The sequence below is a fragment of the Muntiacus reevesi genome, chromosome 6 (assembly GCF_963930625.1).
Source record: "Muntiacus reevesi chromosome 6, mMunRee1.1, whole genome shotgun sequence".
NCBI lineage: Eukaryota > Metazoa > Chordata > Mammalia > Artiodactyla > Cervidae > Muntiacus > Muntiacus reevesi.
Window position 1 is genome coordinate 93747202 of NC_089254.1, and position 22215 is coordinate 93769416.

General features: G+C 47.8%; 1 protein-coding gene and 1 non-coding gene across 2 annotated transcripts; both read left to right on the forward strand.

The window, feature by feature from the left end:
* Nucleotides 1-1277: 1277 nt before the first annotated feature.
* LOC136171258 (U6 spliceosomal RNA) lies at nt 1278-1384 on the forward strand. Its single transcript, XR_010663805.1, has one exon. It is a non-coding gene; the product is annotated as a U6 spliceosomal RNA (small nuclear RNA).
* A 6441-nt stretch (nt 1385-7825) lies between these two features.
* Nucleotides 7826-21986, forward strand: TMEM140 (transmembrane protein 140). The gene is made up of 2 exons (XM_065939015.1): nt 7826-8499; nt 20849-21986. Exon 2 carries the CDS (start codon nt 20876-20878, stop codon nt 21440-21442), a length of 567 nt encoding a protein of 188 aa, XP_065795087.1. The 5' UTR covers nt 7826-8499; nt 20849-20875; the 3' UTR covers nt 21443-21986.
* Nucleotides 21987-22215: the final 229 nt, after the last annotated feature.

Consider the following 22215-nt stretch of genomic DNA (forward strand, 5'->3'; position numbering starts at 1 on the left):
AGAGGCCTATAGGAATTAAAGAAATTAAATCAATAAATAGTAACCTGCCAAAAGAGAAATCACCAGGCCCAGACAAGTTCACTGAAAAATTCCACCAAAAATTTAAAGAAGAAATTACACCAGTTCTCTACAATCTCTTCCAGAAGATACAAGCAAAAAGACTACTTAATAACATAATCTATGGGGCCAGCATTACCCTAATGCTAAAACCAGACAAATGTATTACAGGAAAAGAAAATTACAAACCAGTATCTTCTGTGAACACAGATGCAAAAATCCTCAACAAAGCACTAGAAAATAGAAGCCAATGATGTATAAAAAGAATTATATACCACGGTCAAGTAGACTTTATTCTAGGTATGCAAGCCTGATTCAATATTCAATTATCGACATAATCCATCACAACAACAGAATAAGGAAGAAAAATTATATAACATCAATATATACAGAAAAAGAATTGAACAAAATCCCACACCCATTCATGAATAGAAACGCTCAGCAAAGTTTTCCTTAATTTGATTAAAAAATATCTACCAAAAAATCTATAGCTCACATTGTATTTAATGATGAAACTAGATACGTCCCTGTTAAGAAATAAGGCAAAGGTGTCTGCTCTCCCAGTCAACATCATACTGGAAGCACTAGGTAATTCAATAAGATAATAAAAGATAAGGAAGAAAAAAAATAAAATAAAATATAAGGGAGAAATAAAACTGTATTTGTTGACAGAATATATGGTTATCTATGTAGAAAATTCCAAAGAATCAACAAAAAACAACCTGCTGGAAGTAATAAGCAATTATAGCAAGATTGCAAGATACAAAGTTAATATACAAAAGTCACCATCTTATACACCAACAATGAATACTAGAGTTTGAAATTAAAAACACAATACCATTTACATCAGTGCCAAAAATTCAAATACTTGGGTATAAATCAAAACTGTTCAAGATTTACATAAGGAATACTGTAAAATTCTGATGAAAGAAGTCAAAGATTAAGTAAATGGAGAAATATTCCATGTGCACATAGACAGGAAGACTCACCACCATTAAGAGGTCAGTTCTTTCCAACTTGAAGTACAGATTCATTGAAATCCCAATCAAAATTCTAGCAAATTATCAACCAACTTGATTCTAAAGTTTATATAGAAAGATTAAAGATTCAGAATGTCCAACACAATGCCCAAATGGCAGAAGAAGTGACAGGACTGATGTTATTTGACTCCAAGACTTAAAAGACTTACAATCTATAAAAGAGCATTAATCAAGACTGTGGTGTTCGCTTTAGCAGCACATTTACTAAAATTGGAATGGTACAGAGAAGATGAGCATGGCCTCTGCGCAAGGATGACATCCAAATTCATGCAGTGCTCCATAAAGACAAGTGTGGTATTGGCAAACCTGAACTTCATGTCCAACAAAAAAGAAGAAAAAACTTTTCAAATGAAGGCCTCTGTGACAGGTGGACTGAGTATGAGCTGTGACCCCATCCTCTCCACAGACATGATCCAGATTCTGCACCATCTTTGGTTCCCCACACAAGGCAACAGCGATGCCTGATAGAGCCTGGGTTTCTGACTTGGCACTGATGCTACTGACCTCGGCAGAAGGGCTTTATAACAGGAAACAAAGACATACACTAACTCTAGGGCTTTCATCCTGATGCCATTAAATTGTTCTTTTATAATTAGGCTTTAAGATAAGAATGATCTGCCCATTATCACCAGAAGTTGTATTTCACCTTTATCCCAGAAAGGTGGGCACCCTTTCTGCACATAAAAGGGGTTTACTTGTCATTGTTTTTTCATAGGAACATCTCCTTCTATACTACCAGAGTCAAATTCTCTACTTTCAGAAACATGAACTCCTAGTCGGCAACTTGTCTTTCAAAGAAATAAACTATAAAGAAAGAAACAACTATCACTTCATCAAGCATTTGGCCATCTTCACCCCTCGCCTCCAAGTCTGGTAAGAGCCTCTGTTCTCCACATTCCTAGATGGACCATTGACCCAAATCCTGGAGGCCCCTCCAGGATTCCCAGATCAGTCTCTGCAGATTGTTCTATCCTTTCTTCTTTGGGAAAAGTCTGTGAGGAGAGAACCATTCATGGCAGAGTCCTCCGTGATGGACAAGAGAGGCTCTGGGCCTGAGTCTGCTAGAGAGATACCAGGAGAGTGAGGTTCTGTTTAAAGAAATAAAGATGGCACAGTTTGCTGATAGAATGACGCACTCCCTCAGCAGAGGTAACAACAGTTCTGAAGACGCTCTGTGCCGATGGTGGCAGGGCCACCTGAGGGCAGGCACCTGGGGCAGAGTCATCCATCTGAGAACACCTGGACTGAACTACGACAAGGCTTCACTGAGATGACACGAAAGGTGAAGACATCGACGGTTCCTCTGATTTCTCTAAGTTCTAACTTAACTCCAGATCAGTGAGGAAATACCTTGGGGGAGACCCTTCATTTCTCTGACCCGGCTTGTCTGCACTGCCCGAGACAGGCTCAAAAGGGCCTACAGAGAAGAGAAACCCCTGCAGCCTCTGTAGGCGGGATCAGGCTTCCAGGCTAAAGAAGGAAATTCCAGATCTGGAGAGCCTCACCCAGGAACGTGGCCCATGCGTCCTCTGCTCCGGCTCGTCTCGGCACCATGCCCTGACGCGCTTGTGTTCAGAGAGCAGGTTACAGCACGATGCCACTCTGTTCTCTGGCTTTATGCAACATCAGGTGGGGCCCAGAGGAGCCGCAGCTTGTGGGTTCTTTTCTGACTGCTGTCAGCCTTGTACATTTTCCTGACGCACAGGACAAGTATCACTTTCTATGTGTGCAACAGTGAACGGAACAAAGCGTGTAACGTTTTATTCAACTAGGCCACTCTTGCCCTGCCCCACCGATGGTCTAGCCTGCGTGCGAGGCACTTGTTTGTTTTAGACGTACTCACTCCACAGGGGCAGAAGCAGGCAGTGTGGCTCATGGCATCCTATCAGCCAGAGGCCTGGCGTCCGTGCCTTCGGAGCCTCGGAGGGCCTTCAGACGGCCACAGAACTAGCTGTCCAGCTGCTCCTGGAGCAGCGCTCTGACGGTGTTCTCTGACTACTTGAAGCAAAGCCCCTTGGGTTTTCCTTCAGTAGGTGCTTCTGTGATTTATTTTTTAGTAAGAAGCCAACATAGTTTAAGGAAGAATAAAGGACTAGTCAAAAGTTTTTCTGCCCCGGATAAAGAATATTGTTATGTCAGTGTAAAGATTAGCTTACACAAACCTATAAAAGGCCTCAAACTGCCTTTCGCAGAGGCCAGTCCTCCACGGGTACAAAGTCTTCGTTAGGCAGCACTTAAATGTGGAAGGGTCCACTCTTCACTTGAGGACACAGCAGATCAAAATGAATCAAAAAGCGATGTTCCTTAACTCTCACGTCATGGAGTGCTAATGACTCACCCTCAAGAACACATGCAACCAGTCAGAAAGGGGTGGGAATCCTTCTAGTCCCGACTCACTAAAGCCTAAAGCATCTCAGAAAAAATGTGTATAACAACTTCAAAGGGAAATAATGGATGGTCTGGATGAAAACACTCATCTTTCAGGAAAACCTAAACCTGCCTTCCCAAGAAGACGAGGGACAGAGGAGCGTGGGAACTGAAGGGCCAGAAAAAGAGAAGTGCTTGCAAACTGTTACACGTAAGACAGGCAGTAAGTGATAAAAGGGGCCCCTTACAGTGTCTTACTCAAACTGTGCTGCCGGTGGTAAGTTTACCTGCTCTCTTTAGAGAAGATCGTACAGAGGATGACAACGTCTCCCGTCCAAGGAAGGATGAGGGTCACACCATGGAGTAACCACAAGGGATGCAGGGTCCCATGCAGGTTCATTTCAGATTTCAGAGCAGCCCTCTCCAGAACATCCACATGCACTGCATGACATCTGATGGGTTGCTTTCTCTCTCTTTAAAAGTGATTTAGATTAACCTCGATTTAGTTTAACTGCTGTTACTTGATTTTTTGTCTTTTTCTTATTGTTTGATAGAACTATTCATTCCTAAGAGTATTTTTAAATACATATGGTTTTGATTGTGATATGTTATTTACATTTCATTAAGCCCCCTAGAATTAGAAGATATAAGTACTGTATTTTTACTATTAATTAAACCATCATCAGTGTTTTACACAACTAGATGGAGATATGTGAAACATAGGAGGACAAAAGACTATTACAATATATGTATCTATTAGAAGTCTATATAAGTAGCTTAATATTTACCTTAGTAAATTGTTATTGGTTTATCAGCTTCAAGAAAACAAAACCCTAAACAACCACAAAGGCATTCCCAGCTAAACCTATCAGTACTTTTATTAATTTACAACCATTGTTTCTTATTTTGTAATTTTCTGTAATTTATCATTTCAGATTTGTTCATGATATTCTTTGCTATCTAAATGTCTTTAGATTTTATGCAGTTAAAATTTTTTCCCTTTAAAAAATAATAAAGGGGCACAAATCCAGTTCTAGAACTACAACCTGAGAAAACCCTCCATCCACTCCCCAGTGAGAATACCAAAACTGGTTTAAAAAAAAAAACAAATTAAGTCTTTAGAAATGGTCGTAAGGGACTTCCCTTCCCTTCCCAAGTGGTCCAATGGCTAAGACTCCACAGTCCCAATGCAGGGGGCCAGGGTTCAATCCCACGTCAAGGAACTAGATCCCACACACCACAACTAAAGATCTCGCATGCCGCTAAGACCCGGCGAAGCCAAATAAATATTTTTCTATAAAGAAACTGTCCCAACAACACTTAACAAGCGAAGAAACATTTATTTTAAAAAGTCTGCTGAATCTCAGTAAGGGCATTGAGAGTTCATGGCACTTAAACCACAACCCACTTCGCTCTTCACCCCAGTGGAGAGTGAGGGAAACGCCACTCTGTGCAGTGTGTGACCAAGGCTGAGCGCTCTGGAGTGCCCCCTACTTATACTGATTTGTTTGAAACGGAATGTGGAGAAGTTCTATCAAAAACAATGGAGATGTGGGTGGTTAGCAGTTAAGGGGAGCCTAGGAGCTTGATGGGGCTACCTGCAGTGCTGGAGACCTGGGTTCTATTCTTGGATTGAGAAGATCCCGGGAAAAGGGATAGGCTACCCACTCCAGTATTCATGGGGATTCCCTGGTGGCTCAGACGGTAAAGAATCCCTGGGTCGGTAAGAGCCCCTGGAGGAGGGCATGGCTACCCACTCCAGTGTTCCTGCCTGGAGAATCCCATGGACAGAGGAGCCTGGCGGGTCACAGTCCACGGGGTCGCAGAGTCGGACACAACTGAGTGACGAAGCAAAGCCCACACAGGAGTTTGATAAAGCAGCAAACTCGGAAGGCCGCTGTGCTGCCAGAGCAACCAGTGAAGGAGAGCCAGAGCACCCTCCTAGGGTTTAAAAAAAATTAGACTTTCAGTAAAAACTAGCAAACTGGACACATATTTAATTTTGCTCCTTCTCAAAAACCTACTAAAATAACAATCAGTGTTGTAAGACAAAGCTACAAGGATGAGACTAGGACAGGAGGCCATTTTGGAAGCCAGAAGGCAGGATGGCTTTAACCTTCTCAATTTTAGTGAAAGCTAGATAGAATGGAACAAGACTTTCAAAAGTATAAAGGCAAATTATTTTTAACCTAAAATTCTATATTCTTCCATATTTGATCAAATTTAAGAGTAGATAAAGAATAGATTGAAAAAAGCCTTTGATGCAGGAAATAAGTGATCCATCACTGGAGAGAGGCAGTAAGAACCCCAGGATGGTGGTGGTGAAATGAAATGCCAGGACGACAGCTGGGTATCAGTCCTGACTGGAGCAGGCTGGATGGCACTAGGGGCGATTATCCTGGGAGAATATCAGACACCATGCATAAAAATTCCTTGAAAAATATCAGGCAGACTTAAGGGCTGGGTTAGTGTAAAATACACAGAAAACCAAGGAAACAAACAGAAACTTAAGCTGAGTATCACCTGTGGAATAAGGTAAACATTTATGCAGGAAAAGAAAGGAAATCATCATTTTCTACCTGATTCAGCTGCTATACATGGTACGTCAGTTCAGTTCAGTTGTTCAGTCACGTCTGACTCTTTGCGATCCCATGGACTGCAGCACTCCAGGCCTCCCTGTCCATCACCAACTCCCGGAGTTTACCCAAACTCATGTCCATTGAGTCGGTGATGCCATCCAACCATCTCATCCTCTGCCATCCCCTTCTGCTCCCGCCTTCAATCTTTCCCAGCACTGCGGTCTTTTCCAAAGAGTCAGTTCCTCGCATCAGGTGGCCAAAGTATTGGAGTTTCAGCTTCAGCATCAGCCCTTCCAATGAATACTCAGGACTGATTTCCTTTAGGATGGACTGGTTGGATCTCCTTGTGGTCCAAGGGACTCTCAAGAGTCTTCACCAACACCACAGTTCAAAAGCATCAATTCTACACTCAGCTTTCTTCACAGTCCAACTCTCACATCCATACATGACCACTGGAAAAACCATAGCCTTGACTAGACGGACCTTTGTTGACAAAGTAATGCCTCTGCTTTTTAATATGCTGTCTAGGTTGGTCATAACTTTTCTTCCAAGGAGCAAGCATCTTTTAATTTCATGGCTGCAGTCACTGTTTGCAGTGATTTTGGCGCCCCCCAAAATAAAGTCTGCCACTGTTTCCCCATCTATTTTCCATGAAGTGATGGGACCAGATGCCATGATCTTAGTTTTCTGAATGTTGAGTTTTAAGCCAACTTTTTCACTCTCCTCTTTCCACTTTCATCAAGAGGCGCTTTAGTTCTTCACTTTCTGCCATAAGGGTAGTATCATCTGCATATCTGAGATTATTGATATATGGTATTTACATATTTACAATATTGTAGACACTGAGGATCAGTTTAAACAATGACCAATTTGAAAGAGGGAATGAGGACTTGTACTTGTGGAACAGGAGTGAGGAGGAAAAAAGCTACGTATAAAAATTATGCTTGAAACTGAAGAACCAAGTTGTACCATTACAAGCATGTTACATACAGAACTGAACGTAAATGTAAACATAAATACCTAGAGAACCAGGTAAAACAGGTGAAGTGCTTACCCTGGAGAAGAAGGGGATAATGTGGGACTGCTGTTTTCCATAATAAGCTTGACAAACTTTTGACCCTAAAAACTATGTGCATTCTAACTTCAAATAAAAATTTTAAATGTATACTTCCATCTCTCCTATACTATGTCACTTCATTCACCAGTGTTCAATTTTCATGACTAGTTTATAGTACAAAAGAATTAATTTTGTCTCTGCCTTGAAGGCATTACTATGAAGGCTACAAAGACATTCAGAAATCCTGCTTTTAATAATAACAGTTATCATTACTGTGTGCCCAGTACTGTACTAAGAACCTTGATGCATAATCTCCAATTTCCACAACAGCCATGCAAAGTAGGTATTTCCATTCTATAGATGAGAAACTGATGCTCAGAGATGGTAAATAATCTGCTAACCTCCAGCACAGCTCCCTGATCCCAAGGTTTCTGTTCTTTTCATTAGATCACATCACCTCTTTCTAGGGTTTGAGTTTAAAGAAAATAAAAAGGGAAAAAATGCAACAGTTCTATTAAGTCCTTTGCAGGAAGGACAGGGAGGGGAAGAGGAACCCTGAAGGATTCAGAAATATTACTAGGTAGCTGTCTACTGACTTAACCGAGCTTAACCCCAAATCGGAATTTCCAGCTAGTCATGTGAGCACAGAAAGCAATTTTTAAACTCTGGCTAGGAGCGCCTATGATTACAAAAATAAGAGCTCCATTCTGCTCTTATTTTGAAAGGAGATGTTCCAGCTGCTCTAGCATGGGCCTAAACACCCTGGTGAGGACGCTAAAAAGATACGGTTTTGTGTCCAGGGACCCCCAGTCATCCTGCAAAGCTGATTTCTGAAACGGCAAGGACAGAGGCATAGGTGCTTCCACGCAGTCACCGGGGTCTGGAATCTTGGACTAGTCCATCTTGAGGGTCCCTTCTGAGTAAGATTCTAGGTTGTGTTTATCTCGGTTTAAAACATGAGGAGTTTTGAAAGTGTCTTGGCCAGTCTCCTTTCTGGAATCGTTGTGTGTTATCATCCAGACACTTACCTGGCTATTTAGGTCTGCTGGCTGGTTGGCTCAGGTGTGGGTAAAGTGCCCAGTTTGGAGAAGAGCAATGTTGTTTACATTGTTTCTTTCTGAAAAGTCACAAGCCACCGGCAAGAAATGAAAGTGAAATCAGGGGACAGTGTCATCAGTCAGCAGAAATGTGCCAAAGTTCAGAGAGCTGTTTACTTAGGCACGACATGCCTGCCAGCCAGTCATAAGCCCGGGGCTGCATTGATCTGCCGGCCCCTCTCCACCGGCCTGGATTCTGGAGCCTAGACACTAGGAAGTCAGCGCGAGAGAAGAACCCACCGAACCTGATTTCCTGCTCTTCCTCTTGAAAAGCGCTTTGTGCGTTCTGCATCTTCTTTTCGGTAAGTACCTGCCTTGTGTGCCCAACAGCTTGCCCAGATGCCTGCTGCTCTGAAGACAAGTGGGCTTTCCTCTCAGACCCTGCATTCTAGCCACGGAACCAGGGAAACAACCCGTAGTCAGGGTCTGGGGACCACCGCCCACCCCCATGGATGACCCATCTCCAAGAGCTCAGCTCTCCCCTCCTCCTTCCCCCTACTCCCTTCAGCATCAGCCTGTGGGCCTCTGGCCTCTAAGGCGGTGCAGGTAATGCCAATATGACTGGTTAGAAATGCAGAGGAGAGCAATGGGCAGTGGGATTTTGCACCGAGTCTACACAAATAATAGTCTATGGCGCATGAAGTGGAAAAGGTGGCCAAACAAAAGCAGATCACAGGCTTGCAGTAGCTAAACAGGAATACCATGAGTCCTCCTGAAAATACGCACTGTGGACTAAGACTGTCAGAAAGACCTCTCTGCTCTCAACTCAGAAAGAAGACAGTAGGACCTAAGAGATTTTTAGACCTGGTGTTATTAGATTACATTGCTTTTCACAACTTGATGGAAATTCACAGTGGGATTTTAGTTCTGTTGGTGCAGATGTTTCCCCTAAAATTTCCAGTTAGCTTCTTCACCTGTAAAATCAAACGCTCCTTGGGAAAAGATAAACACGCATGTATTTGGGATTGTCTTTCCTTCCTCCCTTGTGACAACTGAAGTGCATTTTTCAATATCTTCTTCCTAAACCTCACCTCTCCCAAACTCCCAAATCCATGCCTATGACAGTCTCCTTTTGATTTTGCATATTTCCCTTTCTCAACACTCTTTCCGGCCAACCTACCTGCTTTATCTAATCGCTAACACTGTTTTCTAAATTTCACTTTTATATAAATAGAACGCATGACTCTGGAAATATTTTTAATGCGAAAAGAAAAGAACTCTTGCCCATAGTGCCTAGAGATACCAGAACTAACACCAACATTTTAGAACATTTCCTTAGTATCTTTCTTGCGGTCACACTGTATACTGTGATTTTAGACCTGGTTTTTCTAAAGGCTACATAAAGTTTTATTATCTTGATGTCATAATTTGATTCTAATGTTGTTTCTCATTTTTGGCTAAAGTAATACTATGATAAACATTCCTGTATATAAATCACTGACGGCATTTCTGATTGCTGCCTGACTCATAAGGGGAATTAACTGCCCTAAGGGGTATGATGATTTTTAGTGTTTTTAGTGCTTTTTGGTCTACTGCCTCCCAGAAAGTTTGTAAGAATTTTCACATCCAACATTATTCTATGAAGATGCCAGTTTTATTGCACTCTTGGTATCAAGTGTTTTTATCTGCAGTTTTGATAGGGAAACTCAGACTATTTGGCATATCTTTGATTATTTACTTGAGGTGTAGACTTTTTTTCATGTTAGTTAATGTGACAGAGTGATTTACAATAAGAAACAGATATTCCGTCTCTGTCCCCATAAAACCCTTGGCATTTCCTAAGTGATAACAGAGGTAAATATGTTTTGTTTTGTTTTTTAATTCATTACAAACCCTTTTCAACCACCTTTGAGTTTATGTTAATGACTCGACTTTTGGAAAGTCCCTAAGGAGAGGGGCTGGCTGCCAGGGAAACCACCACATACTTAAAGGGTTGGAACCTGCAGCCCCAACCTCCAGGGAGGTGAGAGGGATGGAGATAGAGTATGTCACCAATGGGCCAACGGTTTCATTGATCACACCTGAGTAAAGAAACCTTCATAAAAAATCCCTAAAGGACAGGGTTCAAGGGTTTCTGGGCTGACGGATGCATGGAGGCGCCGGGAGGGTGACAGGCCCAGACAGGGCACGGCAGCCCCGCGACCCGTCCGCGCATCCTCTGCCCCGAGCTTCTTTAGGGTGGCTGCTCCTGGGCTGTGGACCAGTACTCTGATAACATAGACTGCTGGCCGGAGTTCTGCGAGCCGCTCTAGTAATTAATCAGACCCAAGGAGGGGGATACGGGGACCTCCAAGCTGTCGCTGGTTGGTCAGAAGCACAGGTGACGACACGGGCTTGTGACCGGGGGGCTGCGCCCTCAGCCCGTGGGGGGTGCCGCCTCCAGGCAGACGGAGTCAGAGCGGAACTACAGGACACCCAGGCGTCGCGGAGAATTCCCTGGTGGGGGAAAAACCCTCGCACGGACCTCCACCCTGGTGGAGGGTGCAAACAAGCAAAAAAGAGGTTTTTACAGTTAACTACTTTGCATTCCTTCTCAGGTGAAATACCTCTTCATGTGCCTCGTCCATTTTCATGGGTATTAAATGTTTTTTAACTTTTTGGCATAAACGTTTTTTTATATTAGGTATAGTAACCATTCCATATTGGTTGCAAATATTTTTCCATGCTCACTGACTTTTAATTTTATGTTTCCATTGTATAGAAGTGTATATTTTCCTGGTTAAATCCGTACCATTTTTCCTCTGTAGTTTCAATTTGCTTTTAAGCTCAGAGCATTCTTTTTTCATTCATAAATCAAATATTTACTTTTTTCTAGATCTTTTTTGTCTGCTTGTTCCTTATATCTCACTACTGGGTCCATGTGAAATTTATTTTGATATGTGGAGTGAGATGAGGCCCTACAATAGTTTTAACTAATTGCTTCAGCATTAGTTAAAGGAAAGCCCTTCCTTCCACTGAATTCTAATGCCACTCTTAATGGTGTATTAAGAGTGTATTCATAGGCGTGGCTTTTCTGAGATGGTCTGCTCTCTGAGCCGTCCATCCAGTGCCTCCCCATCCTCCTCTGTTGGCTCCACTTTCCCCTCAGTCACCTCTACCTGGGAGCCAGGCACTGCAGTGACCCCAGTGATCAGTCTACCTTTGGAATCTTCCAGTGAATTGCATCTTCAAGCAAAGTAATATATAACAAGTATCTTTGGAGGTTTAATCCTCAAAGGCACACATAGTAGGTTCTATAGAAACAAAGACACTTTATTCTGCATCCCTGGACTCACACCTTAGTTTTCTCAGCCCTGTCAAAAGGACAAACCTGAAACAATTTAGTAGCTACCTGACTCACTCCTTCACTCACGGGAAAACAAGCCACAGATCAAGGGAGCATAGCACCTCACGAGCAGGGCAGCACCCTTCCTAGGGATCTGGGGCAAGAGCAAGTCCCACAGAGCACTGGAAGAAGTCATATGACTTGTAAGGACACCCTGACCTCGAAGCCAGCAGGCCCTGCTTCCTAGGGAAGGTGAACCGGCTGAGGCTGCTAGAGGGCTGTGAGTGGTGTATGTTAGGCTTCCTAGACAGGTGTTTCTCACGCAGGCTGACTTGGGTTTAGATTTGTGACCTGGGCCAGGTCACTGGAGCCACATTTTATGAGCCTCAATACACAAATGAACTTCATCAGCGAAAACCTGTGGGCTTTGGGAGGAGATCCCCAGATCTTCTGTGAGGACACAGGCCTACTGCCCACTCGGCAGCAGGAGGGAGGTGGAGGCCTGACAGCAGAGACCTTGGCAGAGCAGAGAACACACAGGGGCCACGTCAGCCCCTTCCCGAGCAGCCCGCCCGCAGCATCCCACCCACCAGCAAGCACCAGGCCTCAGTGAGTGGCCCTCCACGAGTGACCAGGGAAGATCTGCTCTCTGAGGGGAGGAGGGGGAGGCCCCAGCGCATGGACAGCTCAGTTTGTCTGTGACTGGCTGTGAGTTATCTTGCTTGAGTTATGAAGCCATTTTACGTGCGCTACAAGCTCCAGATGAGAGACGCATCCTCCTATGTGGGGATGGAGGGCAAGTCCTAGAAGACTTAGCTCCCTCCGGCTAACTCAAAAAATACCTTTTGCAAAACTGAAGGACTAAGACTTAGTGACAGTCTATCAATCTTCACCTCCTCCTCCTCCTCTTTCCTTCTGACTTCTGGGGGCAAACTGTGATCACTAGCTTTAGAGCAGGGCTCCTGGGCAGGACTGCCAGAGCCAAGGCCCAGCACTGCCCCCACCCCAACTCAGGAGCTCTCCACACTCCCGGCCCTGCCGCCTGGGGCACGTGCCTCAGGTTTGGGGAGCAGGGCCTTGAGGTGAAGAAGCAGCTCCTGGTGAGGACACAATCCACACCTCTCACCCTGGCCTCCGAGGCCTCAGGGACCTGGGTACGCTCACCCATCCAGCCTTGTCTTGTCCCCGTGGTCAGCGGGCTGCCACCCCGTCCCCAGTCTGTTCCTCTCCCAATGAGGTATCTCTAACCACTGCCCCCTCCTTCTGGAAGACTCTTCCCCTGGATCTTTCACATCCCTGAGGCCTCAGATCAAATGCCCACTTTGCACACAGGCCCTCCCCTGACCCTCTACTGGAGGCTCATCACTTCCTGCTGCCAGGTTCTCTCTTTCACGTCATCCTGTTTATCTGCTTCCCAAATCGTTTCAAAACTTATAATTATCTCTGTGAAAACACGTGCTTGGTGTTTGGTGCCCCAGCCAGAGTGCAAGCTCAAGGAATGCAGGCCCCTGCTCCACCCTGCGTGCCGCTGACTGCCCAGGGCCTGTGACTCAGGGGACCGTCCCGCATGTGTGACCCGGGGGTCACAGGATGAAACCCTGGCCTGGTCAGTACGAGGGGGACAGTGACTCCGGGCGAGTGCAGGAGACAGAGAGGACAGGAGCAGCGCAATCAAGAGGGACAGCTGAAGGGACTTCCCTGGTGCCCCAGTGGTTAAGACTCCGGCTTCCAATGCAGGCAGCATGGATTTGATCCCTGGTCAGGAAACTAAGGAGTCCCACAGGCCACGGGGTATGGCCAAAAAGTTTTAAAAAAAGAGTGACAGGCAAAGGTGGTCACTGGTTTCTAGTACTGTTACCTGTCTTCAAACTCTGCTTTAGATCCTGTGAATCTTTTTTTAAGATTTTTTTTTTCCTGATGTGACCATTTTTAGTCTTTATTGAATTTGTTACAATATTGTTTCTGTTTTATGTTTTGGTCCCCGTGGGATCTTAGGGCCCCAACCAGGGATCGAACCTGCACCCCCTGCATTGGAAGGCGAAGTCTTATAACTGGACCACCAAGAAGTTCCTGGGTCCTGTGAATCTTAGCACCCCCCCGCCCCCCCCCCCCCGGCCCCCGGAAACTAACTGCCTGTTAAGTCGTCCCAATAAAAACCAAACGAGAATGGGTCCCAAGGTGCAGGTACTTCCTCATTTTTAAGGATTTCCCCCCCCCCACTGAAATTTTTTTTTTTGACCTTTGTTCCCAGCTGGACAGTCTGCTTGCCAGCAGGGCTAATGAGCAACAAAACAACTGGACCAACAGCGAGTTAATATTAATGGAGCCGCTGAGACAGTCTATCCTGGTGGCTCGCTGGAAGCGGAGGGGCAGCGGGCGCTCCACTCTGCAGTCTCATGGTGCAGTCATGTTTCTGCTGGCCGAGCTGCTTTATTTACATGGAAAAATTAAGTGCATCCAGACGTCACGGCGTTCCATAAAAAGCCACTGTTGGCCCGGCTGTCCACGCAGCTTCTGAAACCCGGGTGCTGCTGCCGTCTTAACACACTCGGGCAACACTTCTGTGGCCTCGTTTTCAGAAATAAGAACCTGGGCTCACATTCCTGCTGCAGGAAATATGACATGGTTCCCTTTCTTCTTCCCTTTTTGTTTGCTTCTGTCGGGAGCCACACCCAGGCTATGAACACACTGGTCCCCAGTTGTGCAGCCAGACATTCCCTTCCGGGCCGGGGGCCTCCTCTGGCAAGCCGGCTCTCTCCTCCACCAGGCTCTTTCTCTGGCTTTCTTCTGCTGGCGTTTTCTTCCCTGGGCTTTGCTCCCTCTGCTCCTGCTGCAGCCCCACCCTCCGCCTCTCCTGGCTCTTCTCTTGTCTCCCCTTCCTCCCCGAACACCGCCTCGTGGGCAGCACCACGGCAGGCACCAGTCCACTTGTACGGATCAAATTAGCTCCCTTCAGTCTCAAACAACCCCCAGGAACAGGCCAGCGGGTGCTCTGAGGGCAGCGCAGGCAAGCCTGTGACATGCTCAAGGTCATATGCTGTGAGTGACAGGACAGGGCCTGAACCCGGCTAGTCTGGCACTAAGGTCCACGCGCTTGATTGCCGCGCCCCTAACCCCATCCCAGAGCCAGCAGCACCGGACACCAGTGAGGCTGGGTCCCCCTCCAGGGACACTGGTCGTGAACGCCAGCTCTAGTGTCTCCCCCAGAACTCACTTCTCTGAGCCTCAACTTCCTCTCCACGATGATAATAATTTAAGTAATACTTACTAGGTCATGTTCCCCAGGCTGCACGTAAATCACCTCATTTAATTCCCACAACATCGACAAAACACTTTCTATTATTATACCCATTTTCCAGATGAGAAACCTAGGCAGAGAGACGTTCACATATCTAGTCAATGGCAGAGCGGGGATCGGAACCCTGGACACACAGTTTTAATGCTGATGCTCAGCAGCACTGCTCCACAGCGTCCCCACCGTGCTAGATGAAAATGCCAGGGTGTCTGCCCATTACAGATGTGAGCGCGGGAGGGGAGGACATGTGCGGGGGCCCGGCCTGGGGAGGACGTGTGAGGGGACCCGGCCTGGGGAGGACGCATGCGGGGAGGACGCATGCAGGGCCCGGCCTGGGGAGGATGCGTGCGGGGGCCCGGCCTGGGGAGGATGCGTGCGGGGGCCCGGCCTGGGGAGGCAGAGCTCAGGCTCTTAGAGTGATTTCAGTCCTGCCCGACAGGCTGCACCAGCCTCGCCTGGGGAAGCTACTGAGCCTCACGAAGCCTCCGTTTTCCCCTCTGGGACATGGATGTGATAACAGTAAATGTGTTCCCACAGTGAACTTAACACTGGCCTGACACAGGGTAAACACTCAAAAAGATTCTGAGTTTAGTATTAGTACTTAATCATTAAGTCCTCAGTCAAGCTAGATTCCTTCTCAGACACCTTCCAGTGATCACAAAGACTTCTCGAAGCGAGTTCTGCCCTCTATTGTCCCCTACAGCTTTGTTAAGTCATTAATGAGAAGAAAAAGCCCGGGAGATGAATTTGTAGCCCATAATAACCTAAAGACCCACTCATTTGTCTTTCGAGCTTCTGTTCCACAAAACTTGGAAGCTCTACAGCGTCCGATGGCTGCCAAATGATAACACCCAGGTTTCACCAGGCAGTTCTCAGGGCCGTGGCAGCGACTGGTCCGCAGCCTCAGCCGTCAATCACACGGGAGTCCATCCTTGCAGGTGGCCTCACTGTCCAATCCCTGAAACTACGAGCTCACACACATGTCTGAGAAAGAGGGGATAAGCTTGAGGAAACTGACGTTTAGGAAATGGGATAAAGAAAAAAATAAACAGAGAAGGACCTGAAGGAAGAGAGCCAGGACAGAGAAGTAGGTCAAAAAAATTAGAGGGAGGCATTTACGAAGCTCTGTGGGTCACGGCTGAAGTTCACACTGCATTCAGAGGTTGCCTGGTGGATATTCACAGACGTGCCAGGGAGTGTTGGGGGTATAGCAGTTAAAGACATATTTTGATAGAGACAGACGGCCAGAGACTTTTGTCTAATTTGCACAACATAAAATTCCTTACCCTCATGAGGTTTACATTCTATTGAGGGCTGTAGGTTGAAGACAAAACAAAGTATTTAGGATGTTAGATGGTGGGAAATGCTACCGAGGGAGAGCAGGAAAGGGGCACAGAGAGCTGGGTGCTGTGGAGGAGCGTCACAGTTTCAAGGTGCCAACCAGGGACGGCATCACTGAGAAAAGGATCTCTAAGCAGAGACCCAAGGGAGGCAGCAGACACGTGATAACAGAAGAACAGTCCAGGCAGGGGGATGCCAGCACAGAGGCCCGAGCTCGTCTGAAGGTTTCGGAGGATGCCCACGGAAGCCAGCGTGGCAGGAGCTGAGGGAGGGGGTGGAGAGCAGGAATAAGGGCAGAAGGCGCCCAGGGGCGACAGGGGCACTTACAGCCCTGGGAGCCCTGCTCCCGAGGAAGCAGGAGGGAGGCCACATTACTGCAAACATCGTCCCGGCAAAGTGGACGCCCGCGGCATCCAGAGTCTCCCCGGGTAACGAGCTCCGCACGACACACCTGCCAGGCACAGCACACGGTGTTCTTCCCCGGCCCAGGAATTCAGGCGTTCCAGTCTCGTCCCCACCCTCTGGGAGGGAGCGGGGACTGAAGGGCACACTTGTAGACTTGCCTGCCTCTCCCATGGGCACCTAGAAGGGCTTATTAAACACTTCATGGATGAAGGAGAATTTCCCGCCGGTGGCCTCTGATGTGAGGGGCAGTGCAGGGGCCCCTAGGACGCATCTCTAGGGACAGACATACAGGTGGTGAACCTGGGCAAACGGCGAGAAACTAAATAAGGCCCAACTGTACATATAAAGTCTTGTCACTGACTATCATTAGACCTTCAGGCAGGAAGAATGAACTGAAAAAAACAGAATGACATGAGTGACTACAGGGGTGGGAGGGTATTTTTGCTAAGTCAGCGTAGAGAGGGAGCTGTGTGGGCATCTCACATGTTGGGACAGATGGAAACGGAATATGTGAAACCACGATTAGAGCAGTGACAAATTGTTTTTAGTGCCTAAGTCACTCTTTGCCACCCCACGGACTGTAGCCCGCCAGGCTACTCGGTCCATGGAATTTTCCAGGCAAGAATACTGAAGTGGGTTGCCATTTCCTCCTCCGGGGGATCTTCCCGAGCCAGGGATCAAATCCCCGTCTCCTGCATTGGCAGGCGGGTTCTTTACCACTGAGCCACCAGGGAAGCCCCAGTGACAAATCAGAAGTTATAAATAAGTGCATGATCAGTATTTGTATACAAGGCACATAATGATTAAGCTGGCAGATATTCCAGCATATAAGAAAGAAGTGTCTGGGAGCTGGAGATTATAGCTACAGACCTCCTCTGTAACAGAAGGTCGACGGGAAGTTTGGAAAAGTCCATTCTGATTCTGCAGCTAGAGAGAGCACGCGCTGGGCCTCCGGCCATCTGAAGTAAACAAACCAGTGTCGGTGGCAAGAGCCGGCCCCCTGTGCAGTCAGCCCTTCTCAAGTGTTCCTTACAGTCAGGGGAGAGGCCAGGGGTGCACCCGCGCTGGGAAAGCTTCCCGGGCACCGTTTTCTGCTGCCAGAAGCCCTGTACTCAGGGCGTGGGCAGCCAGAGGGCCTGGCAGGGCAACAGCCTGCCGGGGCTCTAATCCTCCCTGACACAGCCTCAGGGAGGCCTCACTCTTTCACCATGAAAGTGGCAGGAACATAATTTAAAGACTGGGACCCTATGTCTGTGCCTCTTCCAACCATCATTCTATTGATGTGAAAACTTCAGAGGTGCTTAAACTGAAAAAAAAAAAAACAAACCACGAAGTGCCTCAGATGGATAGTCTGAGAGTATTTTCCTTCTGGTGACAAACGTGAAGCCACACACTTACGAAGTCCAGATTTGTGTCTTGGTTCGGGGGCCCCACTGCCACAAAAGGGTTATGCTTTATGACGACCGTTACAGCAGCAAAACGCTAGCAGCCTTTATTTATAAAGAGCTCATGTACACTGACAAAAACCAAAACTAAAAACGATGGGGGAAAAAAAGGAACTGACAGCATTCCACCCCCTCTGATTTAAAAAAAAAAAAAAAAAAAGAGTCAACAAACACTAGAGAAACGTTAAACCTTAGTCAACAACAGCAATGCTGTGTCATTTTTCATCATCAAAGATGAAAAGATGAGAAAATTCAGTAAGATGTATGAGACAAGCACTCTCAAGCTTCTGGGGGAGGAATACACTGATTCACACACACAGCCACCACGGCGTTATTTACAGTAAAACAGGACATATAAACCGTGCACCAAAACAATGTCATAAAACAGAATATATAAACCATACATGATGGTACAGCTAACCCAGCCCTTAAAAACATGGTTTAGGAAACATTTCTAGTGACAAAGGGAAATATTCTTGCGACAGGGATGTTTACAAAGCAGGATACACACACACATATTTGTGCAACTCCAGTTAGAGAAAACATTATAGAAGGAAATGTGTTGCTGGGTGGTTATTTCTACAACCTTGACGTTATGATTTTTAGTCTTGCCTCCATACTTTCACATTTTTCTGATTTTCTACAACCAACATGCATTACTTTATTAAAAACAGGAAAGACTTCACTTAAAAATAGCAACAGTGACTCAGCAGTCTCCCTTCTGCCCGCTGAGGGAAGCACAGGCTTATCATTAAAGGGAATTAAAGAGCTCACTGGGCTGAGAACAGGATTACAAGGATTGTTAAAGGCCAAAACCAAACAAAAAACCGGGGTAGGCTCTTAGGAAGGCAGAGAAGGGTGCCCTAGGGTTTTCCAACCAAATAACCATATCCTTTCACTGGGACATGTTTAGAAAAAAGAGGCTAGGCCGAGCCCCCAAGCTCTCTGTCCACACCCCGGGAAGCGCGGAGCAGACACCCAGCGCCGCCCCTCATCTCACGAAGCTCTGCGTCTTGTCAGAGGTCCGACAGATCAGTACGTGTGGTACTAAAGGACGCTATGTGCCATTTTCGCTCATTCAAAACAACAAAAGTTCCTACTGTGTATCAGGCACCATTCTGGGGATAAAACAGACAGACTGTTCCCCAGAAAGATTACAGCAGGGAGGAACACATAACCTGGCCTTCAGCTACATCAGAGTGTGGGCTGAAGTAGCCTGAGAAAGTTGGTGAAAAATCAGCAGAACCCAGAGAGGCAGGAAACAGGGAGTTGGTGATGGACAGGGAGGCCTGGCGTGCTGCAGTCCATGGGGTCACAAAGAGTCGGACACGATTGAGCGACTGGACTGAACTGAACTGAGGAGGGGCAGCAGCTGAGGGGGTGGGCGGTCGGGAACGGGGACGGTGGGCAGGGGCAAAGCGAGGGAGGCAAGACCGAAGGCAGCAGGGCCGGCCTGGAGAACCCAGGTTCAAGTTCTCAGCTGCCCCAGGCGGTGGAGCCGGGACTGAGCTCTATCTGCACGAAGGGCTGAGAGGAAGGAAACCAGGAATGCCACCCGCAGGTCTGCTCACAGGCCTCTCAGCTCCAGTTTTATTTTGTTTCATTCTCTATTGAAAACCTCCAAAAGGTCAGTCCAGAGAGGACAGGAAGTCAAAAACAAAGGCTCTGGGTGCCTGGGGAGCTGCTGTGTGAGGTGGCTGTACAATCTCCTCTGAGAAGCCCCAGGAATCTTTTTGCATTAAGCTTGATAATAACCTTTTTTTCAAAAAGCCCAAGTGGAACAGGCTTGAAACAGAAGTAAGACGGAGCATTTATACACAGGCAACCCAACTCCCAGCCTACTGGTTCCTGGACCACTGAGGCAAGTGGAATCTTATTTCCCACTACACAGTAGTATAAATCTGGATTCCAGTCCTGGAAGTCCATCCGACACCCCGAAATTCCTACATCCATCAAAAACTTAGATACGGGCTTTTACAAACATCTGTTAACATGCAAAATCATGCAAACTATGTTGCTGTTGGCAATTTTCCCCATGCCATGGGCTGGACTGGCTAAAAACTTCTCACCCTGCCATTCTAATAACATGGACTAAACACATCATTTTAATATTTGATACATCTTTCTGTCTCGGCCAAAGGAGTTGCTGATAAATCCTTATTCTCATCAGCCGCCTACTGCAGACTGAACGTCTGTGTCCCTCCAAATTTGTGCACTGAAGCCTAACCCCCAGCATTTGGAAGTGGGGCCCTCGGAGGTGATTAGGGCTAGAGCAGGGATTCACACTATCCCCTCTTGAATAGGATCAGTGCCTGAAAAAAAGAGGCCCCTGAGAGCTCCCTTGGCCCTTCCACCCCACGAGGACACAGCAAAAGGTGGACCATCTGGGGACCAGGAATCGGGCCCCTACTACACCCTGAATCAGCCAGTGCCTTGATTTGGGGCTTGCCGCCCTCCAAAACCAGGAAAATAAATCTCTGCAGCCCACGAGCCACCCCGTCCACAGTAACCTGTGGCAGCAGCCTGTGCGGGCGGACGCTACCCTCCCCTACAGCCTGTCCACATCCTGTCCCCTCTCACGGCTTTCCTCTGTCTTTCCACTTGCAGGACGAGTGTGGGGTGGTCAGGCAGACCCTCCAGCCAGCATGGGGAGAGGGGAGGGGCTATGCCTCCCAAGGGGGCTTCCAGAAGCTGATCGCCAGGGTGGTCCCCAGGGGCCAGCGCTGGCCACCACTCCCTGCACTGCCCACCACGATGGGCAGCCGTGGCCGGGCTGGGTTTGGTTTTGTCTTGAAGGAAGTAGGCCACAAGTTTCTGTGGAATTCCAGAACAGGAGCTTGAGAAGAAACTGGGAGGGAAGCAGTGCGAGCTGGACATTCACGGTGTGACCTCCCCTACAGGGACCCAGGAGGCGCCCTGCGAAGGGCATGAAGATGATTGTCCTGAAGTCAAAGCGGCGGAGCCAGCTGCTGTTCCTCGGCACAATGGCCCTCACGATCACGGTCATCTGCCTGCTCTTCTTTGCTCTCCTCTGGAAGGCCGGCAACCTTGTGGACCTGCCCAACCTCAGGGTCGGCTTCTACAACTTCTGTCTCTGGCACGAGGGCGCCGGGGCCCTGCAGTGCTACCAGTTCCCGGAGCTGGAGGCCCTGGGCGTGCCTCGGGTGGGCCTGGCCCTGGCCAGGCTCGGTGTGTACGGCGCCCTGGTCCTCACCCTTTTCGTCCCCCTGCCTCTCCTCCTGGCCTGGTGCAACAACAACGAGGGGGAGTGGCAGCTGGCCGTGGGCTTCCTGGCCACGTCCTCCGCGCTGCTGGCCAACGGCCTGGGCCTCTTCCTCACCTACACCTGGAAGTGGCTCCAGCTCTCCCTTCTGGGGCCCGGGTCTCTAGCTCTGGGCGCTGCCCAGGCCTTGCTCATCCTCTTGCTTGTGGCCACAGCTGTGTTCCCTCAGAGGGCAGAGGACAGGAGCTGGGGAGCTGCTAGCTCCGTCTAAAGGCTTACGTGATCGCAAGGGTTCGCTTTGACCTGTGCTCAGAGAAGGCTGCCAGAGAATGCACGGGCCGGTGTGTCGTCCCGGCCACCCTGTTTCACAGCCAGTCCTGAGCTCCAGCTGGAGCAGGCTGGACCCACCACGGAGGGGCTGGGTGCCCAATGCCAAGGAGGACAAGATGCAGTGAGGGCAGCCAGCGCCCCTTTGGCTTCCTAGGTTGGGGTGGTCTGTCCTTTGGGACTTCTAAGAACACCCGAGAACCACGTAGCTACTGTCGCAAGAATTCCTGCTTTAGTTAAGTGACCTGAGCAAGCCATTCTGACTTGATCCTCAGAACAATGGGGAGATAAGGCTTCCTGTCACTGGGGCCAGATTTCCAGGACAAGCTGCCAAATGCCAGACGGGAAGCCGGTGATGGCTTATGAAGGAACGCCTCGGTGTTCCCAGGAATCCAGCCTAGCAAGCTCCCCATCTCCATTTGAGACAATGCTCCCAAAGGCCGAGGAGTGATCTGAGGAATTCACAGAACAAAAATGCACAGAGAACAGTCTGGCGGTTTTGAACATTCCCCTGAAAAGGCTCCTGGGCCTGAAGACAGAACAAGGGTCTAACCACTACGTATGAACAGACCTCTCCCAGCACGCGACCTGGGCGTTCAGGAGCCCAATAGGCCAGATCCCTGGTCAGGAGAGGAAGCTGAGTGGGACTGAACCAGCCCATGTCCATGTAAACGCCGCATGCCCTCCCCTCTCACCTGGCACCGGAAAGGACACGAG

What these genes read in the sequence shown, in the direction of transcription:
- TMEM140 (XM_065939015.1), top strand. Translation starts at nt 20,876, where the DNA reads ATGAAGATGATTGTCCTGAAGTCAAAGCGGCGGAGCCAGCTGCTGTTC.